At 31.0% G+C, this 16,194-nt stretch overlaps 1 protein-coding gene across 1 annotated transcript in view; it reads left to right on the forward strand.

The window, feature by feature from the left end:
• The first annotated feature begins 11,468 nt into the window (after positions 1-11,468).
• Positions 11,469-16,194, forward strand: part of LOC129907425 (uncharacterized) — a 53,587-nt gene continuing 48,861 nt past the window's right edge. Inside the window, exon 1 of the mRNA XM_055983636.1 lies at positions 11,469-11,901. Within this exon, the coding sequence (XP_055839611.1) occupies positions 11,838-11,901 (64 nt within the window). The 5' untranslated portion in view covers positions 11,469-11,837. The remainder of the gene's footprint in view (positions 11,902-16,194) is intronic.

The following is a 16,194-nucleotide window of genomic DNA, read 5'->3' on the forward strand; positions in this document are numbered from 1 at the left end:
TTTTACCGACAGATGGCGCTCCTATCTACTAAAGATAATTCGAGTATGCTGAACACGATGGCGTCCTTAGTTTTTCAAAGTTGGCTCAGTTAAGAAAGATTTTGGCCTTTGAAATTGTCTGTTTTAAGCCCAAAATCATCGAAAAGCCCCATAACACTGGTCAACAAAATTTAACTTTTTTTTTGCCACAAGAACCAAAATATACTTTTCTAGTATTTTTTGGGGTGCTGAATCCGAATCTGAAGTCAGAAAAATTTGATTGGCCTCTGTTTTTGAAATATTACCGTTATAAAATGCAAAAAAGAGGTTTTTTATAACGGTTATATTTCAAGAACAAAGGCTAATAGAATTTTTCTGATTGCAGATTCGAGTTCAGCTATTCAAAAATCTTCAGAAAAGTATATTTTGGTTCTTGTGGAAAAAATTATGTGACCAGTGACCAGTGACTTAAACTTTAGATTAAATTTAGTTTCTCTTTGGCTTATTAACTGAAACTTAAGATATCTCGAGCAATAAAAGAGATATTGGAAAAATTTAAACAGTTTTTGAAAGAAGAATATCTGTTCTTATAATCACCTTTACAAATTTGTTTGTAATGAATTACCCCACATAAAAACAGAACCTCGAAAACAGCCAAAATGACGTTTTTTAGCATTTTATAACGGTAATATTTCAAAAACAAAGGCCAATCAAATTTTTCTGACTTCAGATTCGGATTCAGCACCCCAAAAAATACTAGAAAAGTATATTTTGGTTCTCGTGGCAAAAAAAAAGTTAAATTTTGTTGACCAGTGTTATGGGGCTTTTCGATGATTTTGGGCTTAAAACAGACAATTTCAAAGGCCAAAATCTTTCTTAACTGAGCCAACTTTGAAAAACTAAGGACGCCATCGTGTTCAGCATACTCGAATTATCTTTAGTAGATAGGAGCGCCATTTGTCGGTTTTTTGAACTAGCACAGTGTTATTATTAACATTTAGTCCATTAATTCTTACTGAAGGCATGGGCAATTAATAATCTTAATAACCGCTTTTTATATCCACTTAATTTGCTAATTTGGTGTACTGCCTCAAACTTTATCGACCATTAGAACAAAAAAGATTTGGTATCCGTCACCAATCAGCACGTTCATTTATTCGTGGGCATGAAAATTTTTCGGCTTCTCTGTACAGAAAGCTTGTGTATTAATAGGGAAAGAATCACTAAAAATCACTGAATGCACGTAGAAGGTAGTAGAAAGTGCCTTCAAGAATTGATAGTGTGAATTGTTAGCCCTGTTCCATTCGAGGTGGTAGTTTACTCATGAGTAGATCTGGTAACTACTACAAATAACACATGATCTTCTACTCGAGGAGATACGAAAGTGTAGTTGTTGTAGTAGATTTCTACTCACGAGTAAACTACCACCTCCAATAGAACAGGCTATATATTGCATAATATAATATTATTTACTCATTACAATACCCGTAACGTGGAGAGGAGATGGGGGAGGGGGGGGGTGGTGATTAGCATTGGATACATATTTCTATAGTTCTATCATGAAGTCGAATTTAGTATTACTTCAAGTCACCACTAGTTTGAGGTGGCGCTCAGTGTGTTTATTTCATACAAATTTTGCTTTTTCAAGCTGCCACTAGAGTTCCTAAGATCGGTTGTCTTCATGATAGTACTATGAAATATATATACAATGGTGATTAGCCCCTCAGACAGAACAATTTTTTTTTAAGAATATAAACTTGTATAAATTTTAACACTGAAGTCGATTTTAATTGCCGCTGAAAGCAAATGGTCATGACATGACCATTTTAGATACATTGTTTCTAAACGAAAAACTGACCAATTTTAAGCATTTTCAGAGCAATTCGTAGTTGAAATTATGAAAAAGGTCTGCTTTTCGTAGACGAATGTAAAAAAAATGTACTTACTCATATTATTATTATGGAAACTGTAAACACTATTGGGGCTCATTTTATTTCTTTCAGAATCAAGATACTAGTAATTAAAATTTGAGAACATCAAAATTATAGGAATATTAAAACATTGGCTGGTTAGTAAAATAAAAAGATATCTAAAGGAGATGGGGCGTTTTTGGGCCATGAGCGTACATTAATGAGACTAGTCTCGAATTGAAGCTGGAGCTTAGTATATTCAATCTATAAAGTTTTTTTTTTTAAATCGCAAGTCAGGGTCTTGAGATACAAGGGTCCAAAGTTATTTCTGATAACTCTTACCTGTACCTTTTATATGCAAATATCATGAAAACTATAAGAGGTTTATGTATGTTTTTGATGTCAAATGAAAGGTTATTTTTGTAGTTCTCTTTTTTGAACGGCTCTGGAGCAAAATGTTCTCTTTTAAGAAAGGTCGCAGATGGATACCCAACTTCTGGTTTTGAGAAAATTGAAAAATAGAAAAACTTGTTCTTAATCAGATTTTTATTTTCTTGGCTGTTTTGCTTTAGTACCTACCTATAAAAAATCAAAAAAGATCGGTGTTAACACATAGAGTTAGTAAAGAGCTTTGTTTTTCTTAAAAAAAAAAACTAGATTCCCTTTGTATGCTCACCGCAGGGGAGCCCTGATGGTGCAGAGAATAGTCCCCAAAAACTAAATCAACTGAGGGACTTGAAAAAAGTTTTCTTATTTTTCAATTTTCTCAAAAACTAGAAGGCATAAGAAGATATGGTTTTCAGTGTTTGATAAGGAATTCAATGAAACTTCATCAATCAATTTCTCCACAATCTTGACAAAAATAGTATCTGTCCAATGTATTTTTTTAAACTTATTTTTCCCAAATGTTGACTTTGAAATCGATTATTTAAAAAAAAAATTATGGAAATATCTTGATTTAAAAATTAAAATTAAGTGTATAATTCTGACTTTTGAAAAAGGTATCATTGATAACTGTAAGTGTTGCCGTTGTTTTTTATTATTTTTTTTATGATTTCAAGTAATTTTTTAGAAAATTGCCCCTCCCGCCTAAAGAGAGAGACATTGACCCCCCACCCATAAGAAAAAATATTTGCATTGAAGACCTCGTGCCTTGCTTTGGTATGAATTTTCACAAAAAAAAAACACATTTACGGGGATATCTTGAAAAAAAAATCTTATCCGATTTTGGTAAAAGCGGATTATTTTTGCTGGGATTTTCAAAGCCTCATACTAAGTTTTTGTCGTCATTTCAGGTCAACCTTAAACTTGTTCAAGATTAGTACTCTGTTTTTAATTAATATTTTACTTTTCTTTATTCTTTCGCCGTTTCTTTGTTTTGTGTAATATGTATTATATATTGTTAAAAAAGTACAAAAACAACCTGTCATTTGACATCAAAAATAAACATACATATACCGCGTATAGTTCTCATGATATTTGCATATAAAAGGGACAAGTAAAGGTTATCAGAACGAACTTTGGAGCTTTATATCTCAAGACCCTGACTTGCGATTCAAAAAAAAAAACTTCATAGATTGAATATGCTAAGCTCCAGCTTCAATTCGAGTCTAGTCACATTAATGTACACTCATGGCCCAAGTCCCATATAATTTTGCCCCATCTCCTTTCACTCATGAAGATGTTCCATTACATCAAACATTTGACATTTGCAACGCTTTCGCCAATAACTTTCGTAACTCCTTTGTTAATGCGACTGTTGTTGACTAAGTCTATTTCAAAAATTTACATTCATATTCCGAAACGAGTTGTACGAACATCTATGTACTGCAAAGTACAGTGTTAGACCTTCTTTCATCTTTAAATGATGATTGTTCTGCTGGCCCAGATGGTGTGCCACCAATAGTATTAAAAACTTTAGAATCTCCCTAGTTCAGTCTCTTACATTTTTATTCAAACTTTCCATCAAGTCAGGAAAATTTCCTTCCATTTGGAAAGTCATTCCTCACTCCTGTTTTCAAGAAGGGTGATAAGACAGATATAAAAATTATAGGCCTATTTCGAAACTATCCTGTATTCCACTGGTTTTTGGCCCATTTTTATTCATTTTAGCTATAAACGACGTAATCTCGTGCATAACTTCAAATGATATTCTCATATTTGCTGATAATATGAAGATTTTCAAAGAAATTAAGTCTGACCATTACCGTATCCTTCTACAAAGCGATATTAACAGTTTTAGTGTTAAGTGTGGTAAAAATGGCCTTTCACTTAACTCATCTAAATGCCAAACAATTAGATTCTCGAGAAAACGTGTCATTAATATTTTTGATTACTACATATTGCAACATAAGCTATGTCGAGTATTTAACTTCAAAGACTTGGGTGTCCAATCAATTTTATAGTAAATAAAGCGAGCTCAATGCTTGGTTTTGTTAAACGTTGGGCAAAGGAATTTAATGCTCCATTTGTTATTCTATCTTTGTACAATAGCTACGTTCGACCCCATCTTGAGTACGCTTCTCAAGTCGAATCAATTCAGCACAATTTTGTACGCTTCGCTCTAAAAGGTCTTCCTTGGACCGATCCTTTGAACTTGACACCATATGAACAACGCATTCAACTTCTTTAGATGCAAATTTTAGCACAGAGACGTGTTAATAATGACTTAATCTTTCTTCGTCAGCTTATTAATTCCCAAATTGACGCTCCTGATCTATTAGCTTGTATTGGTATAAATTATCCGGGTAGGCCTCACATCATCGCATCGATTTTCATAGAAAAATTAAGGTATTAATGAGTCTCTTAGTCGCATCGCATGAGTAAACTTTTTCTTTTGTTTTTGTAATGCATGTAACGCCAACTTCGGATACGAATAGCAACGCCAAATACACAGCTTTTGTGTGCGTACTTTCTGTGAAACGTACGACAAGTTGTAACAGCATTTCCGACTCCAGTTACGGCTCCGGCTCCGATTTTGCATTGTGTTGAATTTTGTCAAATAAAAATAGTGATTGAAAACGTGTGTTTATTTGAGCGTAAATAGTAGGTCTGTTTAATGAATCTGATCCGCACAGAAAAGAACAGAAAAGATCCGAAAAGGAGAGGTTTGTGTGTTTCATGAATTACCTATAAAAGAAAACCTTGCTCTAAACTGTGACAGTTTGTCATTTTGTGTCCCATGAAGTTTTCCAGCACAGTTTAGTTCGAGTTTTTCTGCTCCTACTTTTGAGGAGGAGCGAACGAGTGAGAAGTGTCAAACAGCAACTGATTTGTTTTATTCTTACATAAATATATTTAAGTGAATTAAAAATGATGGAAACCTGATTAGAATCTTCTTAATATAGGGTTGCCAGATATATTTTGACGAAACTAGTAATCGAGATGTAAAATCCCGGACTTTCCCGGACAAATAAGGACACAAAAAAGAGTACAAAACTAGGACAAAAGGAATGCATAGTTTTATAAAAAAAAGTGGAACAATCTTTTCAAAATTTAACTAAAAATCACATTTTTAACCTTTGTTCCCGTAGCATTTTTTTCTAATTTTTTTCACAAAAAAAAAATAAAAGTAAAAATTTTAGCTAATATTACAAAAGTTGGAATGTCGTTACAGTAAAAAAAAAATTTTTAATTCTATCAAAATCCAATTGCTCAAAATTTTAAACGATTTAGAGCCAATTTTTCAATCTTCTAATAAAAGGTCAGTTAACTGTTCGATGAATAAAGTTATTAGGCTCATAAACAATCAGATAAAAACATTGAATTTTTCAATCAAGAATAGGTCTGTTTAATGAAAAAAATCTAGGACAGAACGGATTGGCGCAGCACAAGTTTGTAAATACTGTCAGAACAAGAAAGAACAGAAAAGTTCAACTTCGTATTTAACAAGATTGACAGTTTTTAATTCAAAATCATTTCTTGAAATAATTTTTTACTAAAATAAATTATTTACTAGCACTTTAAGGGCCATTTTAATATAAAAATTCTCAAGTTATGTTCAACTCCGAGTGAAAAAAAATAGCCCTAAATATTCCTGAATTTCTTTTTTTGTTATTAATCGAAAACTCTTATGAAATTTACTTTTAAAATCTTAATTTCTATTAAAAAATATTATATTTTTTCACAATTGAACAAACTGCTGACATTTGACACTTTTCACTCACTTGCTCTACCCAAAAAGTAGGAAAAGAAAAACTTGAACTTTTCTGTGCTGAAAAAATTCATGAAACATAAAATGCCAGATTTTAGAACAATTGGGGCGAATTTTTTTTTGATGAAACACAAAAACTTGTACTTTTCGAATCTTTTCTGTGCCGATCAGATTCATTAAACAGACCTAATAATTTATTCTTCAGAATAAAAAAATTGTCAAATTCAAAAATATTTAAAAGTAAACGTCATTCTTATTCATGATTGTTTTTGTTTTCTTGTGTTCCACTGTATTTTTTTCAAAATTCTTTCAAAACAGCTTTGACAACTGACACAATATTTTTGTTGAGATTATTCCTTAGAATAATTTTTATTCGTCTCTGAAAGAAGCAGATAGTTTTATTCTAAGGAATAAGCTATATCTGCTTGTTGAAAAATTGATTTTTTCTCTATCCTTAGGAATAATTACTAAATGACTGTTTAACTGACTATTGAAAAATTGGTCCTTAGTTAAATGCTAATAGAATTTTTAGTAAGTTACTATTTAAGTTAAGAAATTGTCTTTTTGACTTAGCATTTTACTTAAGCGGCCTTATATTTTTCTTAATCGTTTAAAATTTTGCACCTTGAGTCTTACAATAAGGTACCTACTGTAATAAATAATAAAATTTAAATAAATTTTTGTTGGTCAGAGAATTCACTAACCAGTACCTCATACGCACATTTTTGAGTTTTTATTATATTGGAACAGAACACAAAAAAGAATTGAGCAGATAATAGAGCAAAATAAAAACGCCTCGTTTTTAATGAACTCGATTCGTTTTTTGAATATGGAATGAATTAAGAGTAGCATACAAAAAGTGAGATTTTTAAAGGCTTCAAAAGAGTACAATCCCGGACAATTGATAGAAACTATCCCGGACGTCCCCCACACAGCCAAAAAAGAGTACATGTCCGGGAAAACCCGGACGAATGGCAACCCTATCTTAATATGAAGAAAAATTCAAATGTGAACAAAAATTCCGATTAATTATAATTTATTTGAATGAAAAGTCATAGGTATCTAACAAAAAAATTTATTTTAATTTTGAGTTTCAAAATTGATAGTAAAATGTAATAAAATAGGAAGGTGTACTTTTCTGATCTTTTTTTTTCTGACAGTTTTTTAGAATTTGTGCTCTTCTGATCTATTTTGTTCTAGTTTTTCTTCATTTAACAGACCTTATGTAAATTGAATTGAAATAAAGTGTGTGTTTATTTGAACGGAAATAAAAGGTGGAAATTGATGTCGTTTTCTTTCACTCCAATGAGACTACCCTTTTAGTATTTATTTTTGCACTTTTGAACATTTTGTGTTCTTTGACGCCACAAAAGTGTAATTTTAGTACTACGCATTACCCCGGATTTACTCCACATTTTTAGTCAGATTTACACCGATTTGCACACACACTTATGAATTTGAAGTTTGACATTTTAAAATTTTGTTTGAAAAGCGAAAATGCGAAAAATGTTCCTTTAAAATTCTTTTGTTATGAACAAAAACAACCCTTATGAATATATTTCCTATTATATTAGAAGTCGTCATACGAAAACAAGAACAAAATAAAACCAAAAAAATTAGCTGTCAAAGAACCCCGCACATTTTGTATGGGAAGTGGCCCTCGGTGAAATTGTCTGAAATTTTAGTATGTTGTTCTCTTGAAGCCCTTGATCAAAAGTCGATATGGGCAGAAAGTCGAAAAATGGACAGTTTTTAAAATAACGGGTTTTTTCGATGACTATCTCAAACCTTTTAAAAGGGATAGTAACTCTCTAAATTGTATTTTGCGCTATTCTAATGTGGAATCCATAGGTTTTTAGGGTCGCTGAAACCGAATCCAAAGTCCATTTTGCCCCATCACGTCAGGTTTTCAAGATAACCTCAAAAAATGTCACAGCCCAAAAAAAAAAAATTTGTTTGAACTGGGAGTGCGACACTGCTAAATATATGTTTTTTGGGTCGCTAAAACTAGATTCGAAGTCTATTTTGCCCTATCACGTCAGGTTTTTGAGATAACATCAAAAAAGAAACGAACATCTTTTTTGAGGTTATCTCGAAAACCTGACGTGATAGGGTAAAATAAACTTCGAATTTGGTTTTAGCGACCCGAAAAACATATAATAAACATAGTCGCACTCCCAGATAAAAAAAAAAAAATTTTTTTGAGGCTGTAATATTTTTTGAGGTTATCTTGAAAATCTGACGTGATGGGGCAAAATGGACTTCGGATTCGGTTTCAGCGACCCTTTAAACCTATGGATTCCACTAAAAAATAGCGTAAAACACAATAAGAGAGTTACTATCCCTTTTAAAAGGTTTGAGATGGTCGTCGGAAAAAACCCGTTATTTTAAAAACTGTCCATTTTTTGACTTTCTGCCCATATCGACTTTTGATCAAGGGCTCCAAGAGAACAACATACTAAAATTTCAGACAATTTCACCGAGGGCCACTTCCCATACAAATTGTGCGGGGTCCTTTGCGTCTTCAAAAAAGTACTACGTGTAGAATGACTTTTTCACAAGAACTATGCCAGGCAAAAATATATTTTGATCGCACATTGTTTTTTTTTTATTTATTTCATATTTTTCCGCAATAAAAATACGATATTCAATTAAAATTTACTCTTTATTTGAAGTTGATGTTCTCAAATAAACAAACAACACGAAGAAAACTGTCAGCTTGACGTTTGAGAAATTTCAAATGTTCTGAGTGTGTGGGAAAATCCGTCTAAATCTCTCAAAAAAGAGGGATTAAAAAAAATTCGAATTCTGCTTCGTTTGAGGCGAATTTTTTTTCTATGGAACATGATTTTCAGAAAAAATTCGCTTCGAGATCGCCCAAAATTCGATTTTTCAATTGACAGGAATTCGACATTTCAAAAAAAGAGGGATTAAAAAAAATTCGAATTCTGCTTCGTTTGAGGCGAATTTTTTTTATATGGAACATGATTTTCAGAAAAAAATCGCTTCAAGATCGCTGAAAATTCGATTTTCCAGTGAAAGGAATTCGACATTAAATTCTCTTTTTTCGTATTTCAATTCGTAGTTCTTATTCGTATCCATAGAGAAAGGAATTCCTTCCTCTATGTTCGTATCGTCGCGCCGAGTCACATTGACATCACAAGTCACAACAAATTCATTGTTCATTCATCGTCGTAGTTCGTCTCTCACTGGAATATTTCCAATACTCTTTGAAATTCTACCAGTGTTGCCGAAAGTACTCCCATAGGAGTATTGTGCTACTTTCAGCACCTCCGTACTCCCGTACTCCTCCTTTCACTTTCGTACTCCTATTTTTTTTAATGACATAAAATATTTTACACTTGTAGCAAAGTGTAATGTCAGCCTAAATAAATTTAATGTACTTTAAATTTAATGCAAATTTGGCAGCACTTTTACCTTCAAAGGGAATTTTTACTAGGTGGTTATCTCTTGAACAGGTTGTGGCAAGAACGCTAGAACAGTGGCCTGCATTATTACATTATTTTTTGGAGAATTCTTTTGAATCTTCTGACAACAATCTAGATCTTGTTCACAATATTCAAGAAGAACTAAATGATACCACAAAATTGTATTTATTATTTCTATCCTATGTTCTCCAGTTGACTAAGCAGCTAAACTTAGAATTTCAATCTTAGTCCGTCCGGATTCATAAATTTTTGCCATACGTTAAAACGTTCTATAAAACTATTTTACAAAATTTTATCAAATCGGATGTGTTAAGCGATGAGTTTCTCTCTAATCCGAATTTTTCTGACATTTATTTAAAAAATATTAACTCTGTATACGTTGAGGCTAAAGCTGAACTTTTTATTAAAACAAACAAAATTGAAATAAATGTAATAATTGAGTTTAAAGGTGTTTGCCGAGAATATTATAAAACCCTGTGTGCTCAAATTTCACAGCGAATCGATTTAGATGACGAAATTCTGAAACAGGCATTGACCCTTTAAATTTAGCAGAAAGTGCAACTTCAATAATTTCTTCCATTCCCGATTTGATTAGCGAAAATGAAATTGAAAATCTCGACATGGAATTAAATTAAAAATGCTCTTAATGAAACACTTTTCCCTCTGACAAAGGATTTTGTTAATGCTTTATTAAGTCTTCCGCACAGCAGCGCAGCGGCAGAACGAGTTTTTTCCCAACTCTTTATCATCAAAGATAAAAAACGAAAAAGATTGGAAGTAAATACAATAAATGCAATTATGAGTTGCAAGGAATTGTTAAATAGAGTTGATTGCCACAAATGGAATCCTTCAAAACAACTTTTAAAAGCGTATAAAAAATAATATTTGTTTTTTTCTTATATCATTTTATACTTAGGTACCATATAATCAAAATACCTTGATTTTTGCAAAACCACTTATATTTAATGTATTTAATACATATCTTGTGATTACAATATCTAAGTTCCTAATTTTTATTCTTTTTTTTTTTTTTTTTATAAATTAAGCTATCTACCATAAGACAGATATTTTATTACTTTTGTTATTTGAATTAATAATTTATTTATTTATGTTCTGTTTTTTATGTTTAATTTAATATATTTTATTAAAAATAAAACTAAAAAAAAAATTTCAAGACAAAAAAATGGCTGTACTCCTATTTTGTTCAAAATACTCCCCTTTTTTTTCTGCTGTACTACCTTCTAATATTTCTCTCCGGCAACACTGAATTCTACTCATTGTCAATTTGTCATTACTTAATACTTAGTCTGGTCTGGTCGTGGTGTTAGTGCTCAGCAGCTCAGTATCCAGGGTTCGTACTTCAGTTTCAAAATTTCTAAGCAAATTTGAAAAAAAAGTGAAGTAGAAAATTTCGGAAGTAGATTTCAAAATAAACTTTCAGAACATTTATTTACAAAAATTTATTCTAAAAAAATTATTTTTCAACAAGATAATTTTCTTTACTTTTTTTATTATGATCTTTTCCAAAAAACCTTTCGCATTTAGTGGTTGTAACGATGCTTTGGGGTAAAACAGCATAATCTAACAAATTTTTGATCAGGAATTCTTCAAAATCAGTCAAAATTACATACTTCTATAAACTTTATTTATATCTTGAATTTGAAGAATAATTGACCTCCATTCACCTTTTGAGATTTCAGTTGAGCTTTATTTCTCAATGCCTCGACCAGATTTAAAATTGAAGTTAAATCCCTTTCTCTAAATTTATTATTTGAAAAATATTTTTCAATCAAGAAATAGAAGGTCCTGAAAAAGAGAAGTAGGGAAGTAGATTTTATTTTTTTTCCAAAATCGAAATAAATCTACTTCGATCGAAGTAAAGTCCGAACCCTGAGTATCACTCATCATTTAACGCCATCGCCATATCTCCACTCACCAGCACCACTAATTGAACTCACACTTTCATGGAGCTAGTTGCATTTCCAAATTCAATTCATTCAAGAAAATTCCATTGCGGAGATTGGTTGTTAAGATCATGAACAGCACACTATAAGTAATAAAAAAAACTTTTCGAATGTCAACACCGAACTTTAAAATAACGGCTTAAATAATTTGTCACATAGGTATAAAAATTAACTAGCGAAGTTTATTGCAGTCAAAATTGTAAACACCTTCCGTGTTGTGAGCGCAAATCAACTCACTCAATATTATTGTGAAACGATTGTAAAGGAAGTTAAATGTGCAAACAATAGCTTGTGTGTATGAAGTAAAAAAAGAAATAGTGATAGCTTTAATATTATCCATAAAAAAAGAAAATATTCAATTGAAAAATATCAAATAAACAAAATGGAGGTGCAAATAGTTTACCAAATGTTATGTGCATTATTATTCATCTGTGTATGCAGTTTAGGTAAGTTCACAAACTAGAAAACAAAGTTAAATTTAAACAAACATTAAAATTTTAAAACAAAATTTGCTCAATTCCGGTATTCTTATTGAATTTTTAATAGCGTAAGTGATATACAGATTTGAGAAACATAGGCACCATAAACGTAGGTACATACTTCCTGAAATTGTTCTAGGCACCTACCTACTTTCAAAGCGTTTTAGTTGTTTGTTATAAAATTTATCAATTGCTATCCTAAATGATTTTTGAACATAGGCACTTTTAAAAAGATAAAAACAAGTAATTATAACAAAATGATGTTTAACTAATAAAGTACCTAGAAAAATTCCTCTCAAGCAAAAACATCATAAATACAAGAATAAAACAAGCAAATCTATATGTTTTACAATATTTTCACACAGAAAGATATTTGTTAAAAAGATGATATGTAATTCTGTTGTGGATATCTCCAATAACAGTAACTAAACACAAAAGATCAAACTATTTGTATTCAGATCTATTGGCAATTTTTTTCAAATTATAGTAGAAAACATCTTTCGTTCTTTTTTCAAATGGCGTTTTTACAGCCAAAAATTGAGATTTAACCAGGAAAAACTTTGGCTTCTACTTTTGGTAACCTAAAACCGTTATAAAAATCAAACTCACAAAGTGGTTCCTAATAACTTATTTTTTGAATAATTAAAAAAGAAAAATGAAGTAGAAGCACTTGAGTACCTACCTACAAAATGTGTGTTCTTTTATAAATTTTTATAATGTAAAAGAAATAGGAACATTGAATAAAAAATTGAGCTTGAAAATGTGTTTTTGTTTTAGTGTATGAAGTAATATGCCCATGCAGCTTATGTATATCTACACATATATATTTCTGTGTACAAAATGTATTTGTTCAAAAAGAACTTGTACGGTTTTTTCAAATAAATCCCATAATTTATGATCCCTATCCGATGGTGCATTTTATTTTTATTGCAGACTATTTTAAAGTCTATGTTTGATTTATCGTGCTTATACTACATTATGTATTTATATATAGGATATCTAATGATTTTTGCTAAATTTGTTAATAATCTTGCATATTCTTTTATGTTAGTAGGTATACCTATACGCCTATACCTTCCTAATCTATTTTTATATTGCTAATTTAATATTTCAACATAAAAAGCAAAGTAGTATTTTGTATTTCCAATGAACAATTGCCTTTTTTGTGTTGAATAGTGATGTTAATATTTCTATTGGAGTTTTCATTTCTATTTTGTATTACGCGCAAGAATTTTTGAGTAGGTAACAGAAAAAAAATTACAGTCGCATGTTGTTAAGAGCGCGTCGTGTTTTTCCGATCTAGAAATGTGTAATTAAAATGCCGTGGCCGGTGAGTCACTTTTCATAATGAACAGTGCAGAAATATTTTGGAGATCATTTATGATTGAAAACATTTTGTGACCTTAAAAGCGAAAAGCACATTAAAAAAATAATTTTTGAAATCATTTTCAAAAAACTTAAAAGTAGGTCTACACTGCGAGTCACTTGACTAGAAACAGAGACTTTGCTTAAGATAAAAGCGATTGCGCATTTGAATAAGTACCTACATATATCTATTTTCTGCGCAAGCTTCTATTTTTGCCTTTACTTACTTACCTCGCCAAACCACCATCAATCGATTTTATCTTATATACAGAATTTGTTGCCTGGAAAAATAATAATAGGTATAAGAAAAATACACAAATATTAGGCTGTCTTGGGATTCGAACCCGAGACCTCTCGTGCAAATACAAAATGTTCAACTTTTTAACACCCTGATCTGCTTTACGTATGGCTGTCTCAACTTGTCGCAGTGTCGCAGCAAGGAGCCAAATTTGAGAAATCGTCGCGACGAAGGTATAACTCCTAGAGAAAAATGATGTACTAAAGAAAGAAAGCTAATCCTTAAAAAACCCTTGCAAATTTTCTGTCCGACCAGTCGGACGCCGCACAATACCAATCAATACGCAAACTAAAATTTATACTCAGGATAAACCCCTCTTTAAAACTGCATCCAAACTTAGCTGACGTCACAACTTTTTTCGGATTTTTCCCCATTGACTGAAAAAAATAGATTTACATAATTCTGTTTTTAAAACTGAAGATTCAATTCATTCCTTGTACAATGACGGGCAAGAAATCAAATAAGTAATTTACCTATAGAAACAAAAACAACGTAATGAAATTGGTTGTCTCTTATCATATTTATAGAGGATTTTTGTAAAATGCATTAAAGAAGCCAAAAATCTTCACAATCAAAACCTTAAGAGCCAAATTTTGAAACATCGGAAATCACGATTTTAAGGAGCTATTTATCGCTTCTTTGACGATAATTAAATAGCGAGATTAGAAGTTAGAACCAATAATTGTTATTGTCAGCCGATTCAAAGTAAAGATTGTTTTATATATTCGAGTTTTCAAAAAAATTATTTTTTTTAATAAAGGTTAATTGATAAAATTAATATATAGTAAATTCTGTAGAAAGACTTGCATATGTGATTGATGATTTTATTTTAATTTAAAAACATGACTATTTTTCTTTTTAGAGTTTGATACTTGAATAAAATTTAAAAACGAAAAAATTGTTCTTCCAAATATGTAAATTGAGTCTAAACATCAAATACAAAAAGAGGTAAAAATGCAATTAAATGTATTTAATTTATAATTTGCAAACAATAAATCAATTGCAATTTGTTGCACGCTGAACTGTAAACTAAAAACCGAATTTCATAGATTTCTTATTAATTTAATCTTGTAGTTTGTTCTTTATAAAAAAAAAACTTTACCATTCTAAAACACTTTTATTTAAAGAGAAAGTAGAAATCTATAACCCAATCCAATTACTATCAAACGGTATAGTTATAGAACACATCTTAGTATCGTAGAGTTTTATGACTTGTATGTTAGAGGTAGGGGCGTAGCTACCGCTGCATCAGCTGTATGCATGACATGCATGTCAAACTTAATGGTCAAGAGGGGCCAAAAAAGTGGGATCTTAATTTTATGGGCCGCAAAAAAAAAGGAAAAACTAGAATTTTTATAAAAGAAATATATTTAAACAAAAAGACAAAAAGAATGGTAACATTAATGTTTTTGTCCTAATACCATTGCGGGTGGCAATGGTGCAGTGGATGTAGTGCTTGACTGCTAGCCTAGGGGTGTGGGTTCGAGCCCGACCTTAGGCAGCTACGCTACGATGCAGATTTTCCTACACGGAGAAAAGAGACCACATAGAATTAAGCGGATCCCACTTAAATCTAACCGGATTTCTGCATGTTTTTTTGCTAAGATGACTTCCACCTTAAATTAATGTGACAAATCACATTAATTTCTTGAATGCGCAAATTAAAAAAAAAACTGGCAGCCACCATGGATCGAACCTACAACTGCTGGGTTACTATTCGAGTACCTTATCATAGTGCTATTTCACTGTTGGAAATAAGCATGATAAACTGCAACTAAAGCTTAAGTGTGACTATAATTTTACAATTTTTATTTTTGCTCAGTTTTTAACATTTACCTACATTAAAATAAGATGAAGTTCACATTAAATTTAACAAAGTTTAAGTGGAATCACCTTATTTTAAGCGGATATCACCTTATTTTAAGGTGGTGAAATTTAATGTGCGCATAATCTTATTTTAGTTGACATTTTTTTTTTCTCCGTGTATCTATGACATATTGCATACCACGAAAGTACATTAAATCCTCGTTTCTCTTCTGATGTCTCAAAAGAGCATTTGAAAAGCATTACTGGTCACTTGTTTGTTATTGGGACTTGGGAAATAGCTTTCCACACCATCTACCACTTGGAGCGGAAACCTCAAAATGATATACGTTTTTTCTTCGATTTTCCTTTCAATGTATAGGTACGAATTAAAATCAATTTTATGATTGTAAAATCATAATAATATGTGTTTATTTCTAAATCAAGTTTAACACAAACCAAAAAGTATAATAATTCCTATGTAATTTGCCTTCAAAAAGTGTAACAAATCGCAGGAAAACAATAACAAATTCTTCAAAAAATAAAGAAACTATTTTGGTCTAAATTTTTTCAAAATTTAAAAAAAAGGTCTTATCTACTAATATTTGTGAAAAAGCTAAACAAAATAAAAGGAAAATTTAATAATTTCTATATTTTTTATAGTATTTTTGTATTATATTATGCCCCGACCACTTTTTTGTTGCTTTCAGGCGATTCGCTTACACTTTTTGAAGATAAATTACACAGGTATTATTATCCTTTTTCGTATATTTTAAACTTGATTTAGATATAAA

The sequence above is a fragment of the Episyrphus balteatus genome, chromosome 1 (assembly GCF_945859705.1).
Source record: "Episyrphus balteatus chromosome 1, idEpiBalt1.1, whole genome shotgun sequence".
Taxonomy (NCBI): domain Eukaryota; kingdom Metazoa; phylum Arthropoda; class Insecta; order Diptera; family Syrphidae; genus Episyrphus; species Episyrphus balteatus.